Here is a 23,607-nt window from a genome sequence, read left to right on the forward strand (position 1 = left end):
AGAGGTGAACTGTAAGTACTGGGCTTTCTTGGGATGCAGTCCGGGGCCCTCTGCCCCTCTCTTCCTCAGTGCAGGGTGTTAGCAGTTGCTATGGATTTAAGGGTCCTTATGCAAGGACCCTGAAGTGTGCACCTCCAGGGATGCTCTTTCCTCCCCTCTGAGCGGCAGGCTCACCTACTTAACTGCCTACTTAGCATCATCTTCACCCTGACGTTCATTCCACACATTCACACAGAGAACCCACCATGTGCCGGACACCGTCCTACACATTGGGTTAGTGCGGTGAATGTGACCAAAGATCCCTGCTGACATGGAACTTCCATTTTACTGCAATAACATAGATACTAAATGAGTTCAATTAGCAACTCGTTGCAGAAAGTGCTATGTGCTATGAAGGAAATCAAACAGGGTGACAGCACAGAAAAAGAGGAGAGGAGGAGGGTAATGCAGGAAAAGCCTGTCCTGGCATGTGATGGAATCCCTGGAACGATGTTGCACCTTGCATATATGAAGGTCCGGGGAAAGTATGTTCCGTGTGTGGGGAGCCCTGAAGCAGGCATGGAGTCCCTCAGATTTTCTCCAACTCAGTATGTCCAGAGTACAACCCCCCGCCCCACAACCTTGCTCCCCACTCTTCCCCATCTTAGTAAATGATATTTACTTTTAAGCCAGAAACACAGGAGTCTTTTTGGTGTGTGTGTGTGTGTGTGTGTGTGTGTGTGTTTTAATGCTCTCTTCTCTCCGCCATGTTACAGGAGGTCTCTATCATCTCTCCCTTAGAATTCAGTGCTGCCTCATCTGTAGGTACATTGCATACAGCAGGTGTTAGTTTGAATCATTAATCCCTGCTTCCCCTGCAGCCCTGGGAAGGGCACGTTTCTGCCTTGCAATATTACGAACTCTGAAACAGGACTGTGACTTTTGTATCTCACTGATTTTGTGAAGCTGCCTGTCTAGATTTGATTGTGGGGTCTGGTTGTCTCATTTGTACAAGAAGTGTCCTATGGCTTTATTTTCCTTAAAATACAACCATCTTAGACTCCCGAGCCCCATCCCCCCAAGTTGGTTCACGTTAAAGTTCCTGGCATCACGTCGTGGAAGGTCCCAAGCAAAACACTCGGGGAGCCTTTCAGTCTTCACCAACATTGGCCCCCCTCACCCACCCTTAACCAAGCCCTCGTGGCACCTTGAAGATAAAGGTGAAAGACCTCCCAGAAAGAAAAAAAAAAAAACCTTCTTGGGAGCCATTTGATAATTCATCTCTGCCCAGTTCCCTCCTCCCACCAAAAACGTAAGGTTGAAGTAAAGACATTAACCATCAGCTTTCTGACCAAGGTGTCTGAGACACTGATTCGAACACCATCCAGAAAGCTGAACTCTTATACACACACACGAGAGTCCTTCTCACACATGGCTGCACACTAAATCACCCAGCCGGCTTCTGAAAACAGGATGCCTGGGCCCCACCCCAGACCATCTGGGGGTAGAGCCTAGGTGTTGAGTTTTTAAGAACTTCTGCACACAGCTCTCCTGCACAGTGAGGGGTAAGAACTTCCGGCCTAGAGGAGCACCTGGGTGGCTCAGTCAGTTGAGCACTGACTCTTGGTTTTGGCTCAGTTCATGATCTCATGGTTCGTGGGTTAGAGCCCCAAATCGGGGCCTGGAGCCTGCTCCGGATTCTGTGTCTCCATCTCTCTGGACCCTTCCCCCACACATGCTCTGTCTCTCTCTCTCAAAATTAAATAAACTTAAAAAAAAAAAAAAAAAAAAAAGAACGCCCAGGCTACAGCCACCTCACTGGGAAACACATTATCACCTACTAATAACCATCACCTGTACAGGAGCTTCTTCCTGAGGTGCTTCTTGGGGGACGGGCAGGTCACTTTTCTTCACTAAATAGGTTTTATAACTTATTTTTGAGTCCTCCTAAAAATACAAATTACACACAGTCAACAGGAGTGGTTCTCAGTCAGTTCTGAGGTCCACATTGTGAATCGCGGCGTTTTGAGCGGGATCTAGTGAGGAAACGCTCCACTCCCACTGCGCAGGTGCCATCGGCGGGAATGGCTGCACAGCGCTCTCCTTCCCGCTCCTTCCCCCTTCCTCCATCCCCCCACCCGGTGGCCGCCTCAGCATCCCCCACCAACATCTTTCCCCACACGCATCTTTCCTGGTCTTTCTAGAAAAGTCTGCTGTCTTCCCGGACTCAGGTTTCCCATCACAGACCTGCCTTAAAAACAAGGCAGATGATGACTCAAAACTCCCCACCGTTAACCAAGCCTCTGCTCTAGAAAGAACCATCTCCAACCCTCCCCGCTCCAGCTCCCCCAGTCTTGCGTGAACCTCTTTGTGGTTCCTGCAGAATGCCCTCCCCCTCAGCCCTGTCTCTCCAAACTCTGTTCTTCTTCTCAGAGCAGATTAGATCCCACCTCCGTTCTTCCATGAAAACTCTCACGGGGCTCATCTACTCCTGTGCACAAGGCTTAACTATATTCAGTCTTACTCGATCACTGCTCATACATGCCGTATCTTTCCAACTCTTTTGAGGAGAAGTACGTATGTTAGAAGAGTAGAGGTTTTAGAATCAGATATTTAGTCTGCCTGGTAATATCTAAGTGACTTTGGGTGAGTTATTTAACTTCTCTATTATGGGGAGTAAAATGAGATAAAGTGTGTGAAGACTAGTTCAGAAGTCCGTACGTATAACTGAATTGTACCACATGCTCACTTCATTTGTATTAATTCATCTATATGCACTCGGGGGTGGGGGAGAGGGGAAAAAGAAACCAAGTCCAGTAGTGTGGCCAGTTCCGCTCATGAGCATGAGCCGGGGGCCAGCTGTATCCTCAGCCGGCCTCAGAACCTCAGGCCTCTCACAGGAGTAGCACTCCAGGGCAGTGAGGGTGGTTCACTGGTTAAACATCTGTGTGTTTTTCATGCGACATGGTCTACAAACACAGGCTAGCTACCTCATCTGGAGCTCTACTGAAAAAGCAGTGATCTGAGAGATGGAAGATCTGAGAGATGGATCTCTCTCTCTCAGAGATCTGAGAGATCCAAAGTGGCGCCTTTAAGAGATTTTCAAGAATCATCTTGACTGCACTCAAATGTGGCCCGATACAGGCTTTCAAACCTCACCCCTGCATATGAGGCTATTCCAGCATTGCTGAATTCAATAAGTGCTCATCTTTTTTCCTATCTTATGGGCCTGGACTAACCTTCTGCTTCTGACCTAGTTCTGGTGTAAAGTCAATCAGTATTGACTAATTCACGAGGCAGACAACGAACAGGTATTTTTAAGGATGGCCGGTCCTAACAGAATCTCAGATACCCTCGCCATCGTGTGTAGTCGCAAGTAAACCATATTAAAAGTTTCAGTTAGATCTGTTAGCTTTCCCATTAAAAGGTTGCATGATAATATTTTCTAATTGCCATGAGGAGAACGCTGCTTTTGAAACCCTGCTCACTTTAGGTAGATCGAAATCAGTAGTACCATATTTCCTTCGGGAGAAAAATGTATTCACCTCTAGTTCACTCCCCATCTTCTTTCTAATTTCCTTCATGTCATTGTGGTACTGTTGGCGTATTTCCTCTAGCTGCTTCCAATATTCCTGGAAAGCAATCCCAATTCAAAAGGTTGAAATGTTGGTGAACAATTGAACAAAGTAATCTCTTATACAGCCTACGATTTAAAGAATGTGTGACAAACAGTAAGAATCAGAAAACCCATTGTTCCTAAAGATGATAATCTATGTCTTAGCTGTGGTACTTCCCTCCCTGTGACTTCGACGGGGTGGCTTGGGGTGATCTCACTTTTATATATAACCCTAACTGTGCTCATGACATACAATTACTTCATATATCCACTTTTATGGGTTGAGTTTTACCCCCCTAGAAAAGCTATTTTGGGTCCTAACCTCCAGTACCTCAGAATGTGACCTTATTTGGAAATAGTGTCACTGCGGATATAGCTGGTTAAGCGAAGATGTGGTCATACTGGAGTAGAGCGGATCCCTAACCCAACATGGGGGGTGGGGGGAGCTTTTAAGAAGAAAGCCACGTGAAGGCAGAGACACTGAGAGAGAATGCCATGTGTTGACGGCAGAGAATGAGTCATGTGGCTGCAAGCCAAGGAATGTCAAAGATTGCTGACAAGCCACAAGAAGTGGGCAAGAAGCAAAGGATTCCCCTACAGCTTTCAGAGGGAGCATGGCCCTGCCGCCATCTTGACTGTGGACTTCCAGCTTCCGGAACTGGGAGACAATACATGTCTGTTGTGTTACACCATCCAGTTTGTTGTACTTTGTGAAGGCAGCCCCAGAAAGCGAATACATATTTCAAAAATGTTAATGATGGGTGGTTACTTTATCAATCCAAGGTAAAAAGCCTTATGAAGTTCATTCTCCAAGGAGGTGAAATATGTATCTCGGTAACTCCTCGAACTCCCAGCATGGAGGTTCACACGAGTGTGTCCAACAAGTACTGGGCAAGGGAGCTCCGCCTTTCAGGTGTACTGTTGGAATACTAAAAGTAATATACAGAACAGCACAAAAGACAATGGCAAGTACATTGGGAGCCCGGGAATTAGATTGCTTCTAACCTGTTCCTTCATTTTGTTTCTCCTGATCTGCAGCTCCTGGAATCTAGACTCTTCTCCATTACTTCTTAGCTCTTGTCTCTGTTTGTGATTTGGCTCAGCAGAAGATGGACGAAGACCCTATCAATCGAATGAAATAATTTTATTTATTAAAAAAATTTTTTTTAACATTTATTTATTTTTGAGACAGAGAGAGACAGAGCATGAATGGGGGAGGGTCAGAGAGAGAGGGAAACACAGAATCTGAAACAGGCTCCAGGCTCTGAGCTGTCAGCACAGAGCCTGACGCGGGGCTCAAACTCACGGACCGTGATATCATGACCTGAGCTGAAGTCGGACGCTTAACCGACTGAGCCACCCAGGTGCCCCTCAAATGAAATAATTTTAAAAGCATATTTGCATCTTAGAAACATCTTCTCATTTGACCTTTTTCTTTAAACAAGAATTATATTGTGAATAAAACTCACTATTTGGGATGAGCAGAATTTTCTTAATTTAAATATGAAATACTTAAAAAGTAAAGAAATTTAATAAAGCCACTTATGTTGTTATCCTAAGCAATCAATATTTTATGCTACCATGTGAGACACCCAGATTCATTTTCTGAACTAGTAAACTATGATTGCGAAATTAAAGTTCTGTAAAAGTTGAGCCATCACTGGAGCATCAGGTTAGGTAGGGGAACAGAACTAGAGCTTTTGAGTAGTTCAAAGTAAGAGTAATAGAAATAGAATGCGTATCCAGCCTCCACCCAGGAACTCTGACACTAAAGAATAAAGGTTAAACTTTAAAAAGCTAACTTTCATTTCAAATAAAATACAATAGTCACTTTTTAAAAGATGTGTAGTATTCTAATAAAATAGAATCAAAGAATTGTAGCACTGAAAGGGACCTCAAAGCTCATCTACTCCCAAACTGTCACTTATAAAAAGGAAACTGAGGCTCAGAGAGGTTGTATGACCTGCCTAAGGTCACACAGCAAGGGACAGAGCCAGGAAAGAAACCAGGCCGCCCAAACTCTGATTCAAGCCTATTCCCATTATTCTTCTTTAGCTATTAAGGGGCACCTGGTTGGCTCAGTCAGTTGAGAGTCCAACTCTTGATTTCAGCTCAGGTCATGATCCCAGGGTCGTGGGATCAAGCCCCACATAGGGCTCCATGCTGAGCATGGCTCCTGTGTAAGATCCTCTTTCTCTCTCCCTCTGCCCCTCTCCCCTGCTCGTTCTCTCTCTCTCTCTCTCTCTCTCTAAAGTAAAAAAAAGAAAAGAAAAATAAAAATTGGAGAAGGTGGAGAGTAGTCTTGATCTTCTATGCAGAATGCACTTGGACATAAGGACCCATGAATATCTGTGAACAGGAAGTTCCTGATTGCCTCTGACGATCGGTATTTTACTTACCAACTGCTCTTCCACTTTCAGCTTATACTGTTGAGCTTCAAATCTCCTCTGAAGGTATTCAGCAGGCCTTAGAAAATAAAAATGTTCAGCTTGAGTAGAAACTTTTACTAGTCTTAGGCACCAATTTGAGGAGTGGATTTTCAATTCAGGAATGCGATTCACAGTTCACCTGTGGCTTAAAGTTCTGAGTTCAAGAAGTGGTTCAGAGTTACAGAATGCATTCTGTGGACTCAGGAAGAAAAGGAAGCAAAGAGAACTGTACCAATTGGGGATACAGGAGAGGATAAAACAGAAACATATTCTGATGCAGTGACTTTTCTTCAGGACAGGATCAGTCCATCCATGGTCTACAATATGTTGGAGGGAAAAAGAAAAATCCATACCATGATATTCTCACGCTTTGGGCAGGCATCTGACTGATGGCCTTGCACCCCTGATTTGACTGCCAGTTGCCTGTCCATTTCCTGCACTACACTCTGAGCTCCACGACGCCGTGGTTGTGTGCCATTCCTGTACCTCTAGAGGCTCTTCATGCTGGCGCACAAATGAAAGATCCCAGGAAAATACATGCTGAATTTTCAGTATGTCTTTTTAATATGTCTCAAATGATAATCTGATTACAATTCAATTGTTATTGATTAATATTAATAATTTCTTTGGAAAATAACATACATACATGTTCATGGTTCCATGAAGAAGAAGACAAGCTACATCAGATTTGAGATGAAAAAGAGCAAAAGAAACTCTGACTTGAGTATTCAAGATGAAGAGTTTGGAAGTGCCTCTTAGTTTATTTGTTTTAGGAAAATTTGGAAGGGCTTCAGAATAAATGTTGATATATCAAGATACTTTCAGAGGACCAAAGCTTAACTAAGATTCTGACATTACCATTGACCTGGTGATGGACTGTGGCTTTCTTCCTGTTTATAATTCTCCTCCACTCCAGAATCTTTTGGAGGAACACAGTGGTAACTTGGTTCATGAGTTCTCTTCCGCAACATGTCAAGTTGAGCATAATAATAATCATAATGACCACAGAGTACAGGAAGTTTGGGCCTTTCTACCATTTTTATCTGAAGGATCAAAAAGAAGAGGAAAGATTTTGAAGACACATAATTAAAATCTCTAATAATTGACAGTTTGATGGTGACCATAGCTAGGACAAGGCACTGAAGGTATGTTTTTGGTTTTTTGCTCTAGACTGGTTTTCAGAGGTAAATAATCTTAGAAGCCCCAAATCCTGGAAATGGAAAATACTTGAGAAGTCTAAGTACTATAGCACAGTAGTTTATCATTTTATTAAGGTGTGAATAGGAATCTTGCATACTTCATGATTGGTCTACCAAAAATACTTAGCTAGTGAGTATGCCTAGTCAACCCAAGATCTGAAACTAAACTCAGAATTACTACTTTATATTTTCATAAGCTTATTTACATCTTGCTGTACTTTATGGGAGAACAAATGGTATTGTGCCACCCACAAATTTGGGGATTCGCAATATTTTTAGGTTCTGATAAATTGACTAAATACAAAATGTCATCATGACTTGAAGGAAAGAAAATGCTGAATCATTCAGTCCTTCTTCCCAAGTAAACACAAGGAAAGTCATGTAACAGCTGCCACAGGCATATTATCACCCCAAGCTACATCTCACCACCCTTCCCAAACAAAATAGAATGGTAGGAGAACCAGAAACAAGTGTTTGTCTTGGAGTTAAGTAAGGCCACCGAGCTATAAGACAAGAACAAGGCCAAATTAACACATGAAAACCAGTCAGGACCCTGTTGCTGAACAGCAAACTAGGGTCAATTTAACGTCAACCAGGACAATTCTGCCTACTGAACAGATGATAACAAAAGAGTAAAAGAAGTTCAAACCATTGGAAAGGACTAGAACTGGTAGCTGGAAATCTAAATACCCAAACAAATGGTTTAAACTGAAATTTCCTCACTGTGAAGAAGTAACACACTATCTCCTCTGTTCTTCTTAATGCTCTGTGGTTCATATATATGGTAATTGAACCACATCGAATTGTAGATATTGGACGATTTTTAACTTACAAAAAATGGCAACTTCATATGGTTTTATTTAGATATTAAAATAAGTGTATAAAATCTGGTTTATCAGTCTAAACATAAATTATGTATTCATTTTAAAAATCTTTTAAAGTATGACTTACGTTTCTTAGTTTTGCAATTTTACCTATATATAACCCCAAACAAGGTCCTACTGATGACTTGTTGAAAAGTGTCTAGAAATAGAGACAAGTATTGAAGAAAATTAACAGCTTCTTTAGGGTTTTGTCTAAAACCCCAAATGGTAATGAGAACACCACAGGTGGTCCCTGTGGAGACCCACTCATTCCATTGCATTAGCAGAAACCTTCAATGGATTGATTAGAAAAACATCAACTTGTTCTCCTAACTTAATCCATCCTTGAATCTTTTAGATGTTTTCTCTCTCCTAGGAGTCTGCTACAGAGTATTCTAAATCACAACATACTTTTAAATTTCTGTTTTTAAGTTTATTTGTTTATTTTTGTAGTAATCTCCACACCCAACGTGGGGCTTGAACTCATTACTCTGAGATCAAGAATTACGTGTTTTTCCGACTGAGACGGCCAGGTGCCCTGACTTTTAAATTTCTTTAACAAAGTTAAACCATGGTCTATCAAATGAAGAACAATAATTTAATAAATAGTTTCAAAATCTATCTATAAACCACACATTTTCTAAAATGTCTATATAGCAAGTAAACCTGAGTAAACGTATTTCCAAATGGTCCTCTAATTATACCATAAGCCTTCTTTAAAAATACAATTCTTCAACTAAAAGACAATAGCCATTTAATCATTTATATACCAGAAGCATTTCACTAGCATCAACTAAGAGATTCAATGCTCTGCTAATGTGGATTCAGATAAATAAGCATAAAGAATCTCTAGGAAAAAAATCACTGATTATATAATAAAAGTTTCTCAATTATACATAACACGTTAGAATTAAGAGAACGAAATGCATATGTCTGGGACTCCTGGGTGGCTCAGTTGGTAATGCATCTGACTCTTGATCTCAGGTCAGGTCTTGATCTCAGGGTCATGAGTTCAAGCCCTGCACTGGGCTCCACGCAGGCATGGAGCCTACTTTAAAAAAAAAAAAAAGCATAATGTTTTCTGCAGTTATGCTACTCACTTGTTTTATATAGAAAAATGTTATTTCTTTAAATAAATTAAAGATTTTTGAGTTGTAAAAGGAAAACTAAAACTAGTACATAGACTACTTATAAGAAATTACAGCATTGTTTTTAAAAATATAATAACTAGAAGTTATCTAATGAGATACCACTTGAATGCTCATCACAGAATGATTTTACTGAAAGTACAAAATAAGGAGACTCCAAAGTAATGAGCTTGTACTTCACGAACATGTGCAAGTAGATCCATAGAACACGCTACCTGCTAACAAACTAGAGAAAGAGTTTAGTACAACTTACGGCTATGGGCTTCTGGGCTCCAGCTGGTGGTCTCCATTCATTTCTATGTAATATTTCCTTCCTTTTAACAGGCACTGATATCCTTGATCTTGGTAGGCACTTTCCCTGGAATCTCGCTTTCTGTATTTTAGAATCTTATTTAACCAAAATAAAACAACTTCAATTTCTTTAAAATGTTCGCATTTTAGTATCGATGCTTGTGAGAGTATAAACATAAGGGACATATCGTAACACAGTAAGCTCACTTTAGCCAGAGATATTTAGACCCAGTGGGAGAAGTGCTGATGGAAAACCGCCATGCATTTAAAAAAATGCTTATTTATTTTGAGAGAGAGAGGCACAGAAAGGGAGAGAGGATCCCAACCAAGCAGGCTCCACGCTGTCAGTGCAGAGCCCGACGCGGGGCTCGATCCCACGAACTGTGAGATCACGACCTGAGCCCAGATTAAGAGTTGGACGCTTAAGTGACTGAGCCACCCAGGCGCCCCACACCATGCTCTTTCTTTGAACAGAGAAAACCGTTCTATCTAGGGTTCCTTCACATATTTCTAGTAATATATAACACTACTTTTAAAAAATTAGGGATTAATGCTAACATTTACAGAGACAGCATGCATCAGATATGTACAAGTAATAACCAGATATGTACAATAATCAGACATGTACAAGTAATTACATATAGTCATCACAGCTTGGGTTATAGGCCACATCACTCATGCCACATTGTTGTTTTCAGTGTATGAGCAGGTTTCTAACATGTCTGTGTTTGTCACCATCAGGCTTTTTTCCTGTTTTCCTTTCTTTCTTATATTAGAAATGTGGACAGCATGCTTTTTCTCACCCTCCACTTATCCACTTTTGAAATGTCCTCAGTCTAGGCCCACACATAACTACACCAGACCAAATTACACATGGCAGAGGGATTCATTCACTCTTCTTCCCTTGACAACTTTCCTCAAGTTCAGTTTCTCTATCACAGTAGATAGATTTCCCTGACTCATTGGGGAGATTTTCTCCTCCTCTTCACCCTTTCAGTTCAGACATTTGGTTATGACTAAGTCTATGCTGCTCTTATTTCACAACATCAATGACATTGGTAATTTTGTCTTCTTTAATGACTCTCTCTCTCTCTCTCTCTCTCACACACACACACACATACACACACACACGCACAGAGCACATCATCAGCTGACTCCTGAAACCACCACTAAAATTGTTTTTCTATTGATCATGACCATAAAGTATTACCTGCTTCCTTCAGGGGTCATATAATAAAGATCACACTATTACCAATTATGTCTGAGGTACTAACTTCAGCTCTAAGGGGCCTTTGCAAGAGAATTCCGAATCGCCAGTCTATCCTCTCTGTTTTTAAAAAATAAGCTTCATCTCATTGTCCCAGGCCTGTCTGTGAACCTTCTCTTACTGTCTCTTTCCTATGCAAAAGTTAGGTTAGGATTCTATTTCTTTTTTTTTTTTTTTAATTTTTTTAAACTTATTTATTTATTTTGAGAGAGAGAGAGAGAGAATATGCTGGGGAGGGGCAGAAAGGAGGAGAGACAGAATCTCAAGCAGGCTTTACACCATCAGCATACAGCCCAGTGTGGGGTTTGAACTCACAAACTGTGAGATCATGACGTAAGCCAAGGTCAAGAATCAGACGCTTAACTGACTGCACCTCCCAGGCACCCCAGGATTCTACTTCTTCAAGTGTCTCTTTATTCGTAAATCCACTGCTTCTTGACGTTTCCTAACTAATGAGAAGAGAGGACATAAGTTATCCAGATCATGCGTCGGCTAGATATACAGGCACCACCATTAGTCACCATTCAACAAGATGATTTTTCTCCTGCTTCCACTACTCATATTCTTTAAACATCCATATTCGGTGCATTTGGTGGAATTTCCATCCTAATGTTGCCAGCCATATATCCCAACTCACTGTGTGAGATGCACATAGGACAGGTGTTTTGATCACACGGTCAAATCGTTCTTACCTTGGATCCCCTTCCCTGGAGGTTGAGAAGCCAATGATCTTGCTTTATGAGTGATGCTGTGATTGAATTCCTCGTGCATGACCTAAGATGAAACACATGTGTCAAGGACTTGCTAACCAAAATCTCTGTCAAAATCCACACAGAATCACCTCAGAGCTCACCTCAGGAGTCAAGTATCTGGCAATAAGATTCTCTAAAAATGGCCTTTTCAAAATGGAATTAATAGATGGCCGATCTCGGGGAGAGACTTCGAAGAGCTGAGATATCAAGGCCTGCAGGTCATGGGAAAACCTCGGGGATATTGGGGCAAAATGTGCTTGACAAATCTTCAGAACCAGCTGGTGTAAGTTGTTACCCTCAAACTGGAAGGACAAGGAATAATGATCCTAAGTCAGAGAAGAATTCAGTACTTGCATGTAAAGTAATAATAAGAAACAAAACAGAGTTTCCAGCAGGTGCTCACCACCTGTGCCCCCATCGGCGGGCACGCTGCAGGGACACACTCTCACACTTGGGGTGGGGCCCTCTGCCTGTCGCCCTCAGATTCCTGCACTCCAGAACTGGGGGTGCTAGAACTGACCGCCCTTCCCTTTTCCGGCTGAGGGGCCCTTGTGAAAGCAGTCCCTTTGCCTTTGCCCAATCCGGACTTTTTAAATAAACAAAGTGGAATTTGAATCTCAAAAAAAAAAAAAAAAATGCAAAAACAAAAAACAATGTTTTAAAGCTTCATTTGGAAGCACCATAGTCCACCCTAAATTGCTGTCATCAACTAATACCTAATGAGTAGGTATTATAGGTAGTTACCCAATGTGATGTCATGTTATGTAAAACAAGGTTTTTTTAGTTTTAATTTTTCCTTATTATCAAAATAATATGTATTCATTCTAAAAAACGAGAAGGTATAGGAAGCTACAAAGAGGGCAAGTACATATGATTTTCCCGGCCAGCGGTATATTTCCTTCTAGTCTTTTTCAAAATAATGTTTATTGGGGTGCCTGCCTGGCTCAGTGCAGGGTTATGAGTTCAAGCCCCATGTTGGGCATAGAGCTTACGTTAAAAAAAAAAAAAGAAAGAAAGAAAAAGTAAAATAATGTTTACAGAGTTGAGGTCATAATAACATGAAATTTTACACCTTGCTTTCTAAATTAATATGACATAAACATTTCCTCAAAAATTCCTCATGAACCAGAAAACCTTCCATTTTGTGAAGTCATTGGTTATTTACACATAATAATAATGCTCAGCAGCCTGGGGTGGCTGTAAAGATCCCGTTTTGATCAGGCCCTTACTAGCTGTGTGGCCACTGACAATAATAGTAATAATTAATAATAACAGTAATAACAGCAGAAAAGAGTTAACACAGCAGGTTAAGGACTGCTCTCCTTAGAAGAACCTGCTAACTATATTGCACCTTGGCTGGCATCTGGGAACTCACATTGCAGGAGTGTTCCCACCACTCTCTAAATATTCAGAGTGGCTTTCTTTGCCTATACCACTTGTGCAAATAATATGGTTTACGCTGATCACCTGCCTTCTTCCTGGGACTCTGGAAGCTTAGTATATGCCAAATATAGGGTGCCTACATGACGAGTGCCACATAAAAACCTTGGGCACTGGGTCTCTAAAGAGCTTCTCTGGTTGCTAACATGTCACATGTGCTGTCACAACATGTTGCTGGAGAAATTAGCGTATCCTGTGTGACTCCATTGGGAGAGGCTCTTAGAAGCTTGTGCTTGGTTTCCTATAGACTTCACCCCATGCACCTTTCCCCTTTGCTGATTATATTCGCACACAGTGTATTTATTTTTATTTTTTTAACAATTAACTTTTTACGTTGATTGATTTTGAGAGAGAGAGCTCATGTGCAGGTGAGCAGGGGAGGGGCAGAGAGAGGGAGAGGGAGAATCCCAAGCCGACTGCACACTGCCAGCACAGAGCCCCATGTGGGGCTCAGACTCACAAACCGTGAGATCATGACCGGAGCTGAAATCAAGAGTCGGACACTTAATCAAATGAGCCACCCAGGTGTCCCTCACATGATTTATTTTTAATGAAAATATTCTATGTATACTATTCTCTAACCTGGATATTTAAGTTGGACATCTTTCCATGTCAGTATATATAGGTCGACCATTCGTCTTAATATCTTGTCCATATAATTTTTAACAATCTAATAACTCCAAACATTAACCTTGTTCCTCTCAAAAGTTAATTTCACTTACACAGTTTCAATAATTCAAGATTAATTTGACAATTAATATACTTACCGGATGCTTGAGTGTGCAAAGCTCATATAAGACACAGCCAAGAGACCAAATATCCCTGGGGAAGACAAGAGTTCACATGCCAAGAAATATCCATAATTCCGAATTAAAGCCTTTATCCTTACAGTGCTCTGTATTTGTGTATCTTTACAATTTTATAGGTTGACCAGCTTTTTTTTTTTACAAATGAGTTCAGATACGTCATCTATTCTTAGTCCTAAGAGATAAAATTAAAACAATATGTAGTTTGTCAGAATCCCAGCAGAGAAAAGATACACAAACTCTGCTACAATCTGAGGGCTCAGGGTTTACTTCAGCTTCATGTGCTCAAAGAAAATGTGTGTATGTTTGGGATTTTGAACAATTCAGAGGAAGAAGGCAGGACTCAAACACAGATTTGTTTTGATTCAAAGGGGAAAATCGGGTTGATTTACAAAGGTATATTCTACTCCAGGCTATTGCCAGAACCAAAGTTCTACTAAGTAAGGACATAGCAGTTGGCACTCCATAAACTGAAAAATATGCTAACAGTACATGACTGGAGACTTGCTCTTTAGTACTTATATATGACTGGTTTAATAAGGAGCTACTTTATAGAACAAAAAGCATCATTAAATCTAAAAAAACTGAAGAAAACATAATGAGAAGTGAAAAAAAAGTGAAAACAAGGATTCAGTACAGTGAGGAAAAGGGTTCCACTGCTTTGCAATACTTCCTCTGTGTGCAGCAGGAGCCGAGAAAGACATCCCAAAGGCTTGAGGAAATGAAGGGTGATGATTATAGAACAGGTAGGAAACAACTTCCAGCTGTTTCCTAGCATTTTTCTAAGAGTTTCTAGAAACTCACTGGCCCCACTTCCTACGATCACACAGAATTTTGTCTTCACTGGGTCATCTGTAGGTCCCCTCCCCTGTCCCAGAGCGCCCCCTATAGCCAGGGTGGTCCAACAGGGAATGCAGCCACCGGGCCGGATGGGAACATGTACAAGTCTTACACCACCCTGTTTGTGGTGCGGACTATGGTGAACCAGGGACTGGTTTTCTGAGCTCAAGCGGGGTACCCAGCTGATTTTTCCTAAGATTTCCAATTATCAGAAACACCAAATCAGTTTACTTAAATGTTGATTCAAATTCTTAAAAAGCAGTACAAGGAAACAAAACAATGCTGCTGACCCAGGGCTCTTCTCTGGACAGTCTGCCCTCCCACCCAGGTTGCACCAGCTGCCTTGCTGTAACTTGAGGCCAAACCCCCTCTTGATATTAGAGGCTATTAAAAAAAAAAAAAAAAAAAAGCCTGTTTTTCTATGCAGAGAAATGTTTACTATTCTTTTTTAGAAATCTCTGCCATCTGGGCTTTGCCCTCCACTTATCTCTTGCAAAGTCAAACAGCCAAACATCTCTTGGGGATTTTCCTAAACAAATGGAAAATTAACTCCCAGAAGGAACTCAGTCTTCCTGATAAGCCAACAAGTTCATCTGGCAGCCAGCTTTGAAAAGTGGATTTTTTTTTCCCCTTCTTACATAGAAGTAAAAACTACCTCATGTTCACCTTTTCCTACTGCGTATATCAATATTACTCCTGAACAGTGGGCTTAGTATCGTATTCATAAAACTAGCTGGGTTTTAAAGCTGGAAGATACCTTAACAATTACCTGGCCCACACTCTCTGTTCCTGCTAGGGGAACTGAGGCCCACAGAGGTTAACCGACTTGGTCGAGTTGGTGACGGGGCTCTGCCACCAGACCTCCCTGCCTTCTATCTGACCCATCCACAACACTTTCCCGTATTTGGCTAAATAGCGTTCAGAAGGTATGAAGAGCAAATAGACGGACATCACAGTGACTGCAATTTTCAATATTCCTTTTATCACCTGTATTTTTAAGTGAAGTGGCCAAGATAGTCACTGGGGTCCCCATTTCACACATGAAGAAAATGCAATTACATAAGTACCATAAGAAAAAGAGAACCTACCAGCGTCAGTACTGAGACTTTCAAACCAATAGTCGGTAACTCACGTTTTATTGTTGTAGGGTTTATTCTGACAGATCTCTGGGGACAGGTAGTAAGGTGTTCCAATACAAGTTCTAGCAAGTTCCATGGAACTAGCAAATCATATTAAATAATAAAACAACACAGTTTATTACTGGAGTAAGAAAAGGCTTAAGACACAGACATGCAAGAAAAAAAGTATAAAAATGGATAACACAAAATTTGATGAATGCACATACTGAAATAAAGCAAACATATTGCATACTAACAACAAGAATAATAAAGTTAGTTGACTTTTTTTAAAGTTAGTTGATTTTTAAGTTTATAATTTACCTCCCCAAAATCAACACATAAAACAAATTTATGGCTCAAAGACTCCACAAAGAAGTACAATTGTTATATTATAAAACTCTTAGATGCAGAAAGAATTCTCCCTTTCCAATTACCAAAGTAATGCAATCTCACGGCTTAAAATTTGGAAAACACGAAAGTGAATAAAGAAGAAAAAAATTACCCAGAATCTCACTACCCCAAAACAGCTATTATTTAAAATTTGGATATATTTCCTTCTCATCTTTTTTCCAGGCATATTTTTCATATGACTGTGATCACGGAGTATTTAAAATTCAGAATTCCATTTTTTGCCTTCATATGACAAAGTTTGTTCCCATGTCATCAAGAAGTCTTCAAAATCATAAATATAAATGGCTACATAATATTCAGGTCCACGCTTATGCCGTGTTTTATAAAATTTACCTATTTCCCAATTATAAGGCACTTAAATTATTCCAAATTTCAAACTATTCCCTGAGAACAAATTCCCAGGAATAGAATGATTAAAAATCTCTTGATACTTATTACCACTAAATTGTCTTCCAAAGCAGTTGCATCGATACATTCCCCGGAGCATGTGTGAATTTGCCTGTTTCACTAAATGCACTAGCTTTGTGCGTATTCAGTCACAGCTCCTGTGATAAGCTTATCTCACACTACACAATACTGCCACCATCATTGTATTATACCGAGATTTATCTTGGAAATTTTACTCTCAGACCAAGTATCATCTGAATGACTTAAGGCATTTATAGAAATAGTTATCTCAAACTATCTGGAAACCAAGCTTTTAATATCTTAATTCATGATACCTAAAAATACATATTTTGGCTGTTATGAATAGAAAGAAAAAGGATTTTTAAAAGCACTTACTTGTTCAGAACTCTTGCTATCCCGAAGTCCCCGAGCTTTGCAACCATTCCATTCTTGCTAAGAAAAATGTTCTATAAATAGAGAGAATGCTATGTTGTGGGAGATATTTCAAGAAAACAACAAGATCGTTTTCTGTCTTGATCTTCTCTCTGAACTCCTACCTGTGCTTTTATGTCCCTGTGTAAGATCTTCCTGTCGTGAATATATTTTAGTCCTAGAGAAATCTGTACAAACCAACTCAGAATCTGTAGAGGGAACATTAAACGAAACTGGTCAGTGGTCTGGTGGTCACTGAAATGTCTTCATGATAATGTACAAAAAGAGAGAAATGACACATTTGTGTGTCCGAACTTATATGAATGAAACTACTGGAAATACCATCTTATCACATTATTCTCTTTTTATAGCTAGAAAAATGGAGGTTGCAAAAGGCAATTTGAATGCACTGGTATCAAAGTACAGAAAAAGTACAGAAAAAGATAAGTAGAAGCAGGGGAGAGAGGGAGGCAGTTCATGATTTTCTTTTTTCTTAACGCTGGTCTGCTAACTGCTCTAGGACAGTAGATAAGCAGCATTTCCTGATAACCCTGGTGCCATGAGGGTTTCCTTTTCAGTGGAAAGAGGGTGCCCAGGGCAGAGAGGGAAAGCAGAAGAGGCAGAGAATCTATGAGGTTGTTAACAATTTTAATGAATTATCAATATGTATCTAATATAAAAACAACAAATATCTTACTTTTAAAACTTAATTTCCTTTCTTAGTCTTGATTTTATTTTCTCGTAGCTGGCCATGAGCCTCTTTTTAAAAATGTGTTCTAGGCCTGTAAAGATTTCCTTAAACTATTCTAAAATTTCATTGGTTCTTTGGATGCCAGGTTACACAGAAAAAGAAAAACACAAGGAAAAAACCTATACTCCAGATGCTAAGATTGTTATAATTTTCATTCTTTTCCAACAGAGGTAAATGTAACTCAAAATTTTGTAGAGAAAAGTATTTTTATTAAATGAAGCAAAATAATACCTGGATAGGAAGAAAGGAGGGTTTCTACAAATATGGAATTTAATATAAAATGTAAATGAACATAGGAAGAATGCGTGATTAAATTTGCAAACTTTGTAGAGATCCTGATTCCTGAATCATCTGTCTATTCAAACTATTCTATTGTGTGCCGTAGAAAATGATATAGGCATGAGGCTCTTACATGGTAGAACAGAACAAAGAAACAAATGGCCGAAAGAAAGATGGCAGGCCATTCCTGTGCACGGCTCCAGGCAGTGGCCTGCCTTATCCATCACACAGGCCCGATTCAGAATCCCTTCTACACACACATACTTGCTGTCTCCTTCATGAGTACAGCTCCCAGGAGGGTTCCAGAGGAAGCTCCGAGTATGGAAGAAAAATGTGTTTGTGCAAAGAGGGAATGGGAATTGCGGCCATTATTCTTCACCTTTTCTCTCCTCTTTCTTCATAATCAATGAAACTAAATAGCCAATTGCCACGAAGGCCTTCCATGCTCCCTAGCAAAGTGGGATAGCTATTTTAAAACAGCATACTAAATGGTAAAAGGAAGAAGAGTAAAGCTATAAATATGTCACATTTGAAATGGCTGAGGAACATCCACATTCACATTTTTTTAGCCAGGAAGATTTATCTCAAGGGCATCCTACATGAGATTGTCCAAAAATACACTATCGTTTCTCAAAGTTCACTCTCAAAAAGAGATTCAATTTCAGTTCAATTGCAAACATGTTCTGGACTAAATCTATCAAGAATATTGATACACTGTTTTATGATTTAAATTTTCTCTACCAGCAATCATGCTGTATATAAATATGGTCTATTACTTACAGCACTATAAATCTAATTGCCCCTCATACAAATTAAAAGGCAAAATGGAGGTGTTTTTACCTGATCTTCGCTAAATAACACTCCCCGTTGTCTATGGATCCTTTTCATGAGATCCCCTCCGTCACAATACTCCATCACAATAAACAGCCTATTGTTCTCTGTAAGAAAAGGCATCATTCATTACCTTTCATGTTCCCGAAGATGGAGAATATAACAGAAAAATGCAGTATGCAATTGTTAAAAACTCTGGCTGTAGAATCATGATGGACTGGGTTCTCATCCCACTTCACCACTTAACATTTCTTAGCTCTGTGACTCCGGGCAAGTTATTTAAATTTCTCTGTGCGTCATTATCTCATCTGTAAGGTGGAGATCATCATATAGAAACTCCTCTCAGGAGTGTCATAAAGGTTAAACAAGTTAATCCATATCAGATGCTTAGAACAATGCCTGCATATAAAGAAGAGTTCCATCAATGTTAACAATTGTTATTAACACATTCCTGCAAGATGTGAGAAATCTGCTGTAAAATAGCAGCCGGGAATCTTAACCAAAACCCCAGGAAGAATTAATAGACCTTTGAACTTGAGTATAACCTTTTATTTATATGGCCCGTACTCAGCTATGTTGTTGAGAACAATACGCACTCTTCTCAACTGACCTCTGCCTGACCTACTTTCTAGAGTAATGCGCATTCTCCATTCCTGCTGCCCACTCAGGGTTTCCACTTGTGGCTACTGACCTCTCTAGCCTGCTCAGCTACCTCTGTTCCCACTAATTCTCACCAAGATCATCGTGTGCATTCCCAAATCTGCTTAGGCCAATTATACTTGTTATTACAATTATTGCATGAACTGATGAAATACGAATGGAAAAAGAGAGATGTGATTATTTCTACAAAACCTATGTTGAATACTGTGGAGAACTCAATAAAAGCGAATAGCTTTAAAAAAAAAAAAATGCCATCGACCTAAACGTTGGATAAGACAAGTGGAAAATAACCAAGAAAGCTTTAAAAAGATTGGAGCTTTAAAAAGAAAGCTCTAAAAAGAAATGGAGGAGAGTCGCCTATGTAAGAATATTCAGAACTCTATGCAATGAACACATAATCAAAGATGAGGCCTCGGTCTTATGTCAAAAGTTTGGCAAGTGATTGTGCATTTATAGATGAAAATTAAACACGTTTGTATGATTTTCTGCTTAACCAGCCTTTCCCCTTAACCAGCCAGCTGCCAGTGGGGCTCCTGTTAGGAAACGGCTCCTACTCAGTTATTCACATCTCCTGCTATGTTGTGGGTTCCCTGCAGACAGAGCCCACACTTTGCTCTTCTGTATTCCCTGCACCTAGCACAGTAGAAGGCACATGGAAGGGGCTTAATCAAGTTTGGTTAAGTGGTTTCATAAAACATGTAAGGAACACAAAAACATGGCACAAAATCAGGGGTGAATCTCCCTAGTGTTTTGCCCTGTAGTGACCGAACATCCGCTAAATGCCAGAATCTCTTGCCAAATAGCTATCATTTGCTACCTCTCTCTTTCAAGTAGCTCAAACCAACTTTAAAGTGGCCGCGAGCATCCTGACAGCATCTGCCCTCGGTTGTGGTTGCATCTAATTCACAAACTCAGTGCTCCTTTCACATAACACTTCAATGTCCACCTCCCTCCTCAAACGGGACAGATCCATTCATTCATCCACAGACTTTTACCGAGGACATGCCAAGGAATGTGGTGCTGGGAATAAAAGGTAAATAAGCCATCCTTCCTGCACAAGGCGTGGACCGTAGAGTTGGCAAATCAGTGAGTACACGTGAGAAGAGCTAAGTGGAAGTCTGTGCCCTGGAGGGCAAAGGGGACAAGAGCCAGTCGAGGACAGACTTGGGGAGTCTACGAGGGTCTTAAGAAGGTATTTCCTGACACACCCTAATCACCTAGGGATCAGTTATTTTCAGGAACATATTACTTTTAGGAGACCTACTGTTTCTCATAGCTGAGTCATTGAAAGGGCTGCCATAGTGATGAAGGGATGACAATCTCAAAACCACGGAACAGTCAAAGTCAGGAAAGCTAAGGACAAAGGGTTCCATTTTACTCACTTTCCACCAACCTACAATTCACTCAGCCTTACACTGGCTTTCCGTGAAAGAGATTAATTGGCTGGTTCAGAAGTAATCATGGCTGAGCCATCTTAAAAAAACTATTTGGGGGGCGCCTGGGTGGCTCGGTCGGTTAAGCGTCTGACTTCAGCTCAGGTCATGATCTCACAGTTCGTGAGTTCGAGCCCCGCGTCAGGCTCTGTGCTGACAGCTTGGAGCCTGTTTCGGATTCTGTGTCTCCCTCTCTCTCTGCCCCTCCCCTGTTCATGCTCTGTCTCTCTCTGTCTCAAAAATAAATAAACGTTAAAAAAAAAAAACTATTTGGGTCAATGAGCATCATTTGGCTCTAAATATCCATTGCCTCCCCACTAGCTACTGTTAATTTCATATTTAAATGGGGTTAGAACTGTCTGGAAATATCATTTATGTTCTCAAATTTTCCATCTGTTTAAGAAGAATAAGCACCGTAGGAGGGGGAAGAGGTATGAGAAAGAATTTTGTTCTCACGGCCTCCAATCCCATTGATGGAAATAAAGAATGCAATACACTGGCACAATAATACAGTAGATTATATGCCACGTGAGCAAGCGTTTGGAGGTGCTCAGAGCAGAGGTGACAGAGGTCCCTTTCTGCAAATATTAAGACTGTATTTAATCTTAAAGAATATTTGAAAATGCAGAGAAGAGGAAAAGGATGCTCTCTAAAAAGGAAGTACAAGACACACTGTAGGGCAGCAACTTCTGGAACTATAGAGCTCATGGGTCATTGACCTTTCAAAACTATTTAGGGACACTAACAGTAGGGACTGACATTAAGCAACTTTTCTGTTGTCAAATTCGAACACTTAAAAGACAACTGCTGTAATTAATTCATTCTAAACTGCACTTTTAAAAAGTTAGGATTGCATCTTACAGACATTGGCATCTTCTAATCGGTTGCTGGGGGCCCAGCAGTCTTGGTGTTATTATACCGCCTGCATAACTTTTACACCTTAACCAATTTAATTTGCTTATAGTTGCCTTTTTATGTATGCACAAGAGTAATAGAAAGTAAATAAGTCTAAAAAGGCTCTTTTAGTACACATTAAATACAAAATTGTGATAAAAAAAAGCACTGTGTTAGGGTCTAATTGACAGTATTGTTTCTTGTAATTAGCATAGAATGGTGTATCTTGTAACTAATGGCCTCTAGATTTGATGAAATATCATCCATTACCACCATCATTCCATAAATAAAAGCATTTTAGCACCCCACATCAAGGAGGGACACAGAATCGGCCTAAAGAATAAAAATACCTCCTGCTATTCTCCCTTACTCATTGTACTCTACTCACACTGACTTCCCAGTGCGCTCTGTGCCAGGTATGAGATTCTGTACTATTTACAAGCCTGTGACTATTTCACGGATGCCAGGACATGCGACTCCTGGGCCAGAGGCAAAGGACTTTATTACTCTTGGCAAAAGCAGGAGTCAGAGCTTCACGTTAGCGCTCGTTCTCTGTGTCCCCCAAACTCCACGGAGGTACAACATGTGAGCCTAGACAAGCATATGCACTGCAGTGGGCCACGTTACAGGAAAGGAACACTGACCTTGAGGAATCTGCTGCATTTTAGTGAGCAGTGAACAAGCCAGCTCCGCCTTGGGGGAAATGTCTCATCCGTCAGTGTCGCTCACTACAAACACAATATGTAGCTGGGTAGACAGCGGTCAGGGCTCTGCGTTCCTGGCACACCCAGCAAGCGCGTGTGAGATGCTCAGGGCCCACAGCAGATTGCCTCTCCCCAAAGCCTCCTGGCCAATCCTTTAACCCATCAGGCCTGCTCTTGCCTCCTGCCTTTGCAGTGGCTGTTGCTCTATCCTAGGAAACTCTTCCCCAGAGTTTAGCATGGCTCTTCAAGTCTTTGCTCAAATGACTGCCCTATTCTAACTTGTTTCCTCACTCCTGCCTCACCCTATTTTATTTTGCCACAGCACTTATCACCTTCTAGTATACGACACAGTGTGCTTATTAATTAAGTTAACATTTATTGTCCAACCCTCCCCACCCTTTCCTCTGGGCCTATAAAACTCCACAGTCGATAGCAGGCAGAATTCTAAGATGGCCCCAGTGCACACACCTTATGGACTCCCTCCCCCAGAGTGAGGGTACAACCTGTAAATACGATGGGCTATCACTCCCATGGTTATGTCATGTCATACAGCGAAGGGGATCTTGCTGATATAACTGAAGTCAGTTGACTTTGAGTTAATAGAAAAGGAGATTTTACCGGTGGGCTTGACCTAAACACAGCATCCATCCAAATCTAAGTCTAGAGGTCAGAGACAGAGGAAGTGAGAGATTCCAAGGGAGAGAAGGCCTACAAAAGGGCAGCTGGCCTCTGGAAGCCCATACCCACCCCAGTGAAATAGATGAATTCTGCCAGCACCGTGAATAAGCATGGAAGACAATGCTGAGCCTCTGATGAGACAGCAGACCCAGTGGAGACAAAGACCCTGAGCGGAGAATCCAGAGAACCAAACCCAGACCTGTGATCTAGAGAGGTTAGGAAAAGATAAATGGGTGTTGGTTCAAGCCACTGAATTTGTGGTCACTTGTTACACAGCAACAGAAAACAACAGTGTGGGGGACACTGGCCAATTTTGTTCACCAATGATCCCTAAAACTTAGAACATGCCTAGCATATAACAGGCACTCGATAAATATTTACTGAAAGAATTTAAATGGA

General features: G+C 40.8%; 1 protein-coding gene across 8 annotated transcripts in view; it reads right to left on the minus strand.

The window, feature by feature from the left end:
• NEK5 (NIMA related kinase 5) overlaps window positions 1–23,607 on the minus strand; it is a 61,526-nt gene that overhangs the window by 24,866 nt on the left and 13,053 nt on the right. For 6 of the 8 annotated variants that reach the window (XM_019447640.2, XM_019447645.2, XM_019447642.2 and 3 more), the window contains 13 exons: window positions 18,849–18,946; window positions 17,104–17,187; window positions 16,943–17,013; window positions 15,763–15,849; window positions 13,752–13,806; window positions 11,646–11,846; window positions 11,485–11,566; window positions 9,488–9,621; window positions 6,883–7,067; window positions 5,995–6,061; window positions 4,601–4,717; window positions 3,525–3,611; window positions 1,834–1,926 (listed from right to left, as the gene is read on the minus strand). In XM_019447640.2, coding sequence (XP_019303185.2) covers window positions 1,834–1,926; window positions 3,525–3,611; window positions 4,601–4,717; window positions 5,995–6,061; window positions 6,883–7,067; window positions 9,488–9,621; window positions 11,485–11,566; window positions 11,646–11,846; window positions 13,752–13,806; window positions 15,763–15,849; window positions 16,943–17,013; window positions 17,104–17,187; window positions 18,849–18,946 — 1,361 coding nt within the window. Of the gene's footprint in view, window positions 1–1,833; window positions 1,927–3,524; window positions 3,612–4,600; window positions 4,718–5,994; window positions 6,062–6,882; window positions 7,068–9,487; window positions 9,622–11,484; window positions 11,567–11,645; window positions 11,847–13,751; window positions 13,807–15,762; window positions 15,850–16,942; window positions 17,014–17,103; window positions 17,188–18,848; window positions 18,947–18,972; window positions 19,100–23,607 lie in introns of those variants that run through there. The other 2 variants (XM_019447648.2, XM_053899922.1) reach the window with 2 other exon arrangements.

Source organism: Panthera pardus, unplaced genomic scaffold, assembly GCF_024362965.1.
Source record: "Panthera pardus isolate Hobbes unplaced genomic scaffold, ASM2436296v1 HiC_scaffold_1, whole genome shotgun sequence".
NCBI classification, from domain to species: domain Eukaryota; kingdom Metazoa; phylum Chordata; class Mammalia; order Carnivora; family Felidae; genus Panthera; species Panthera pardus.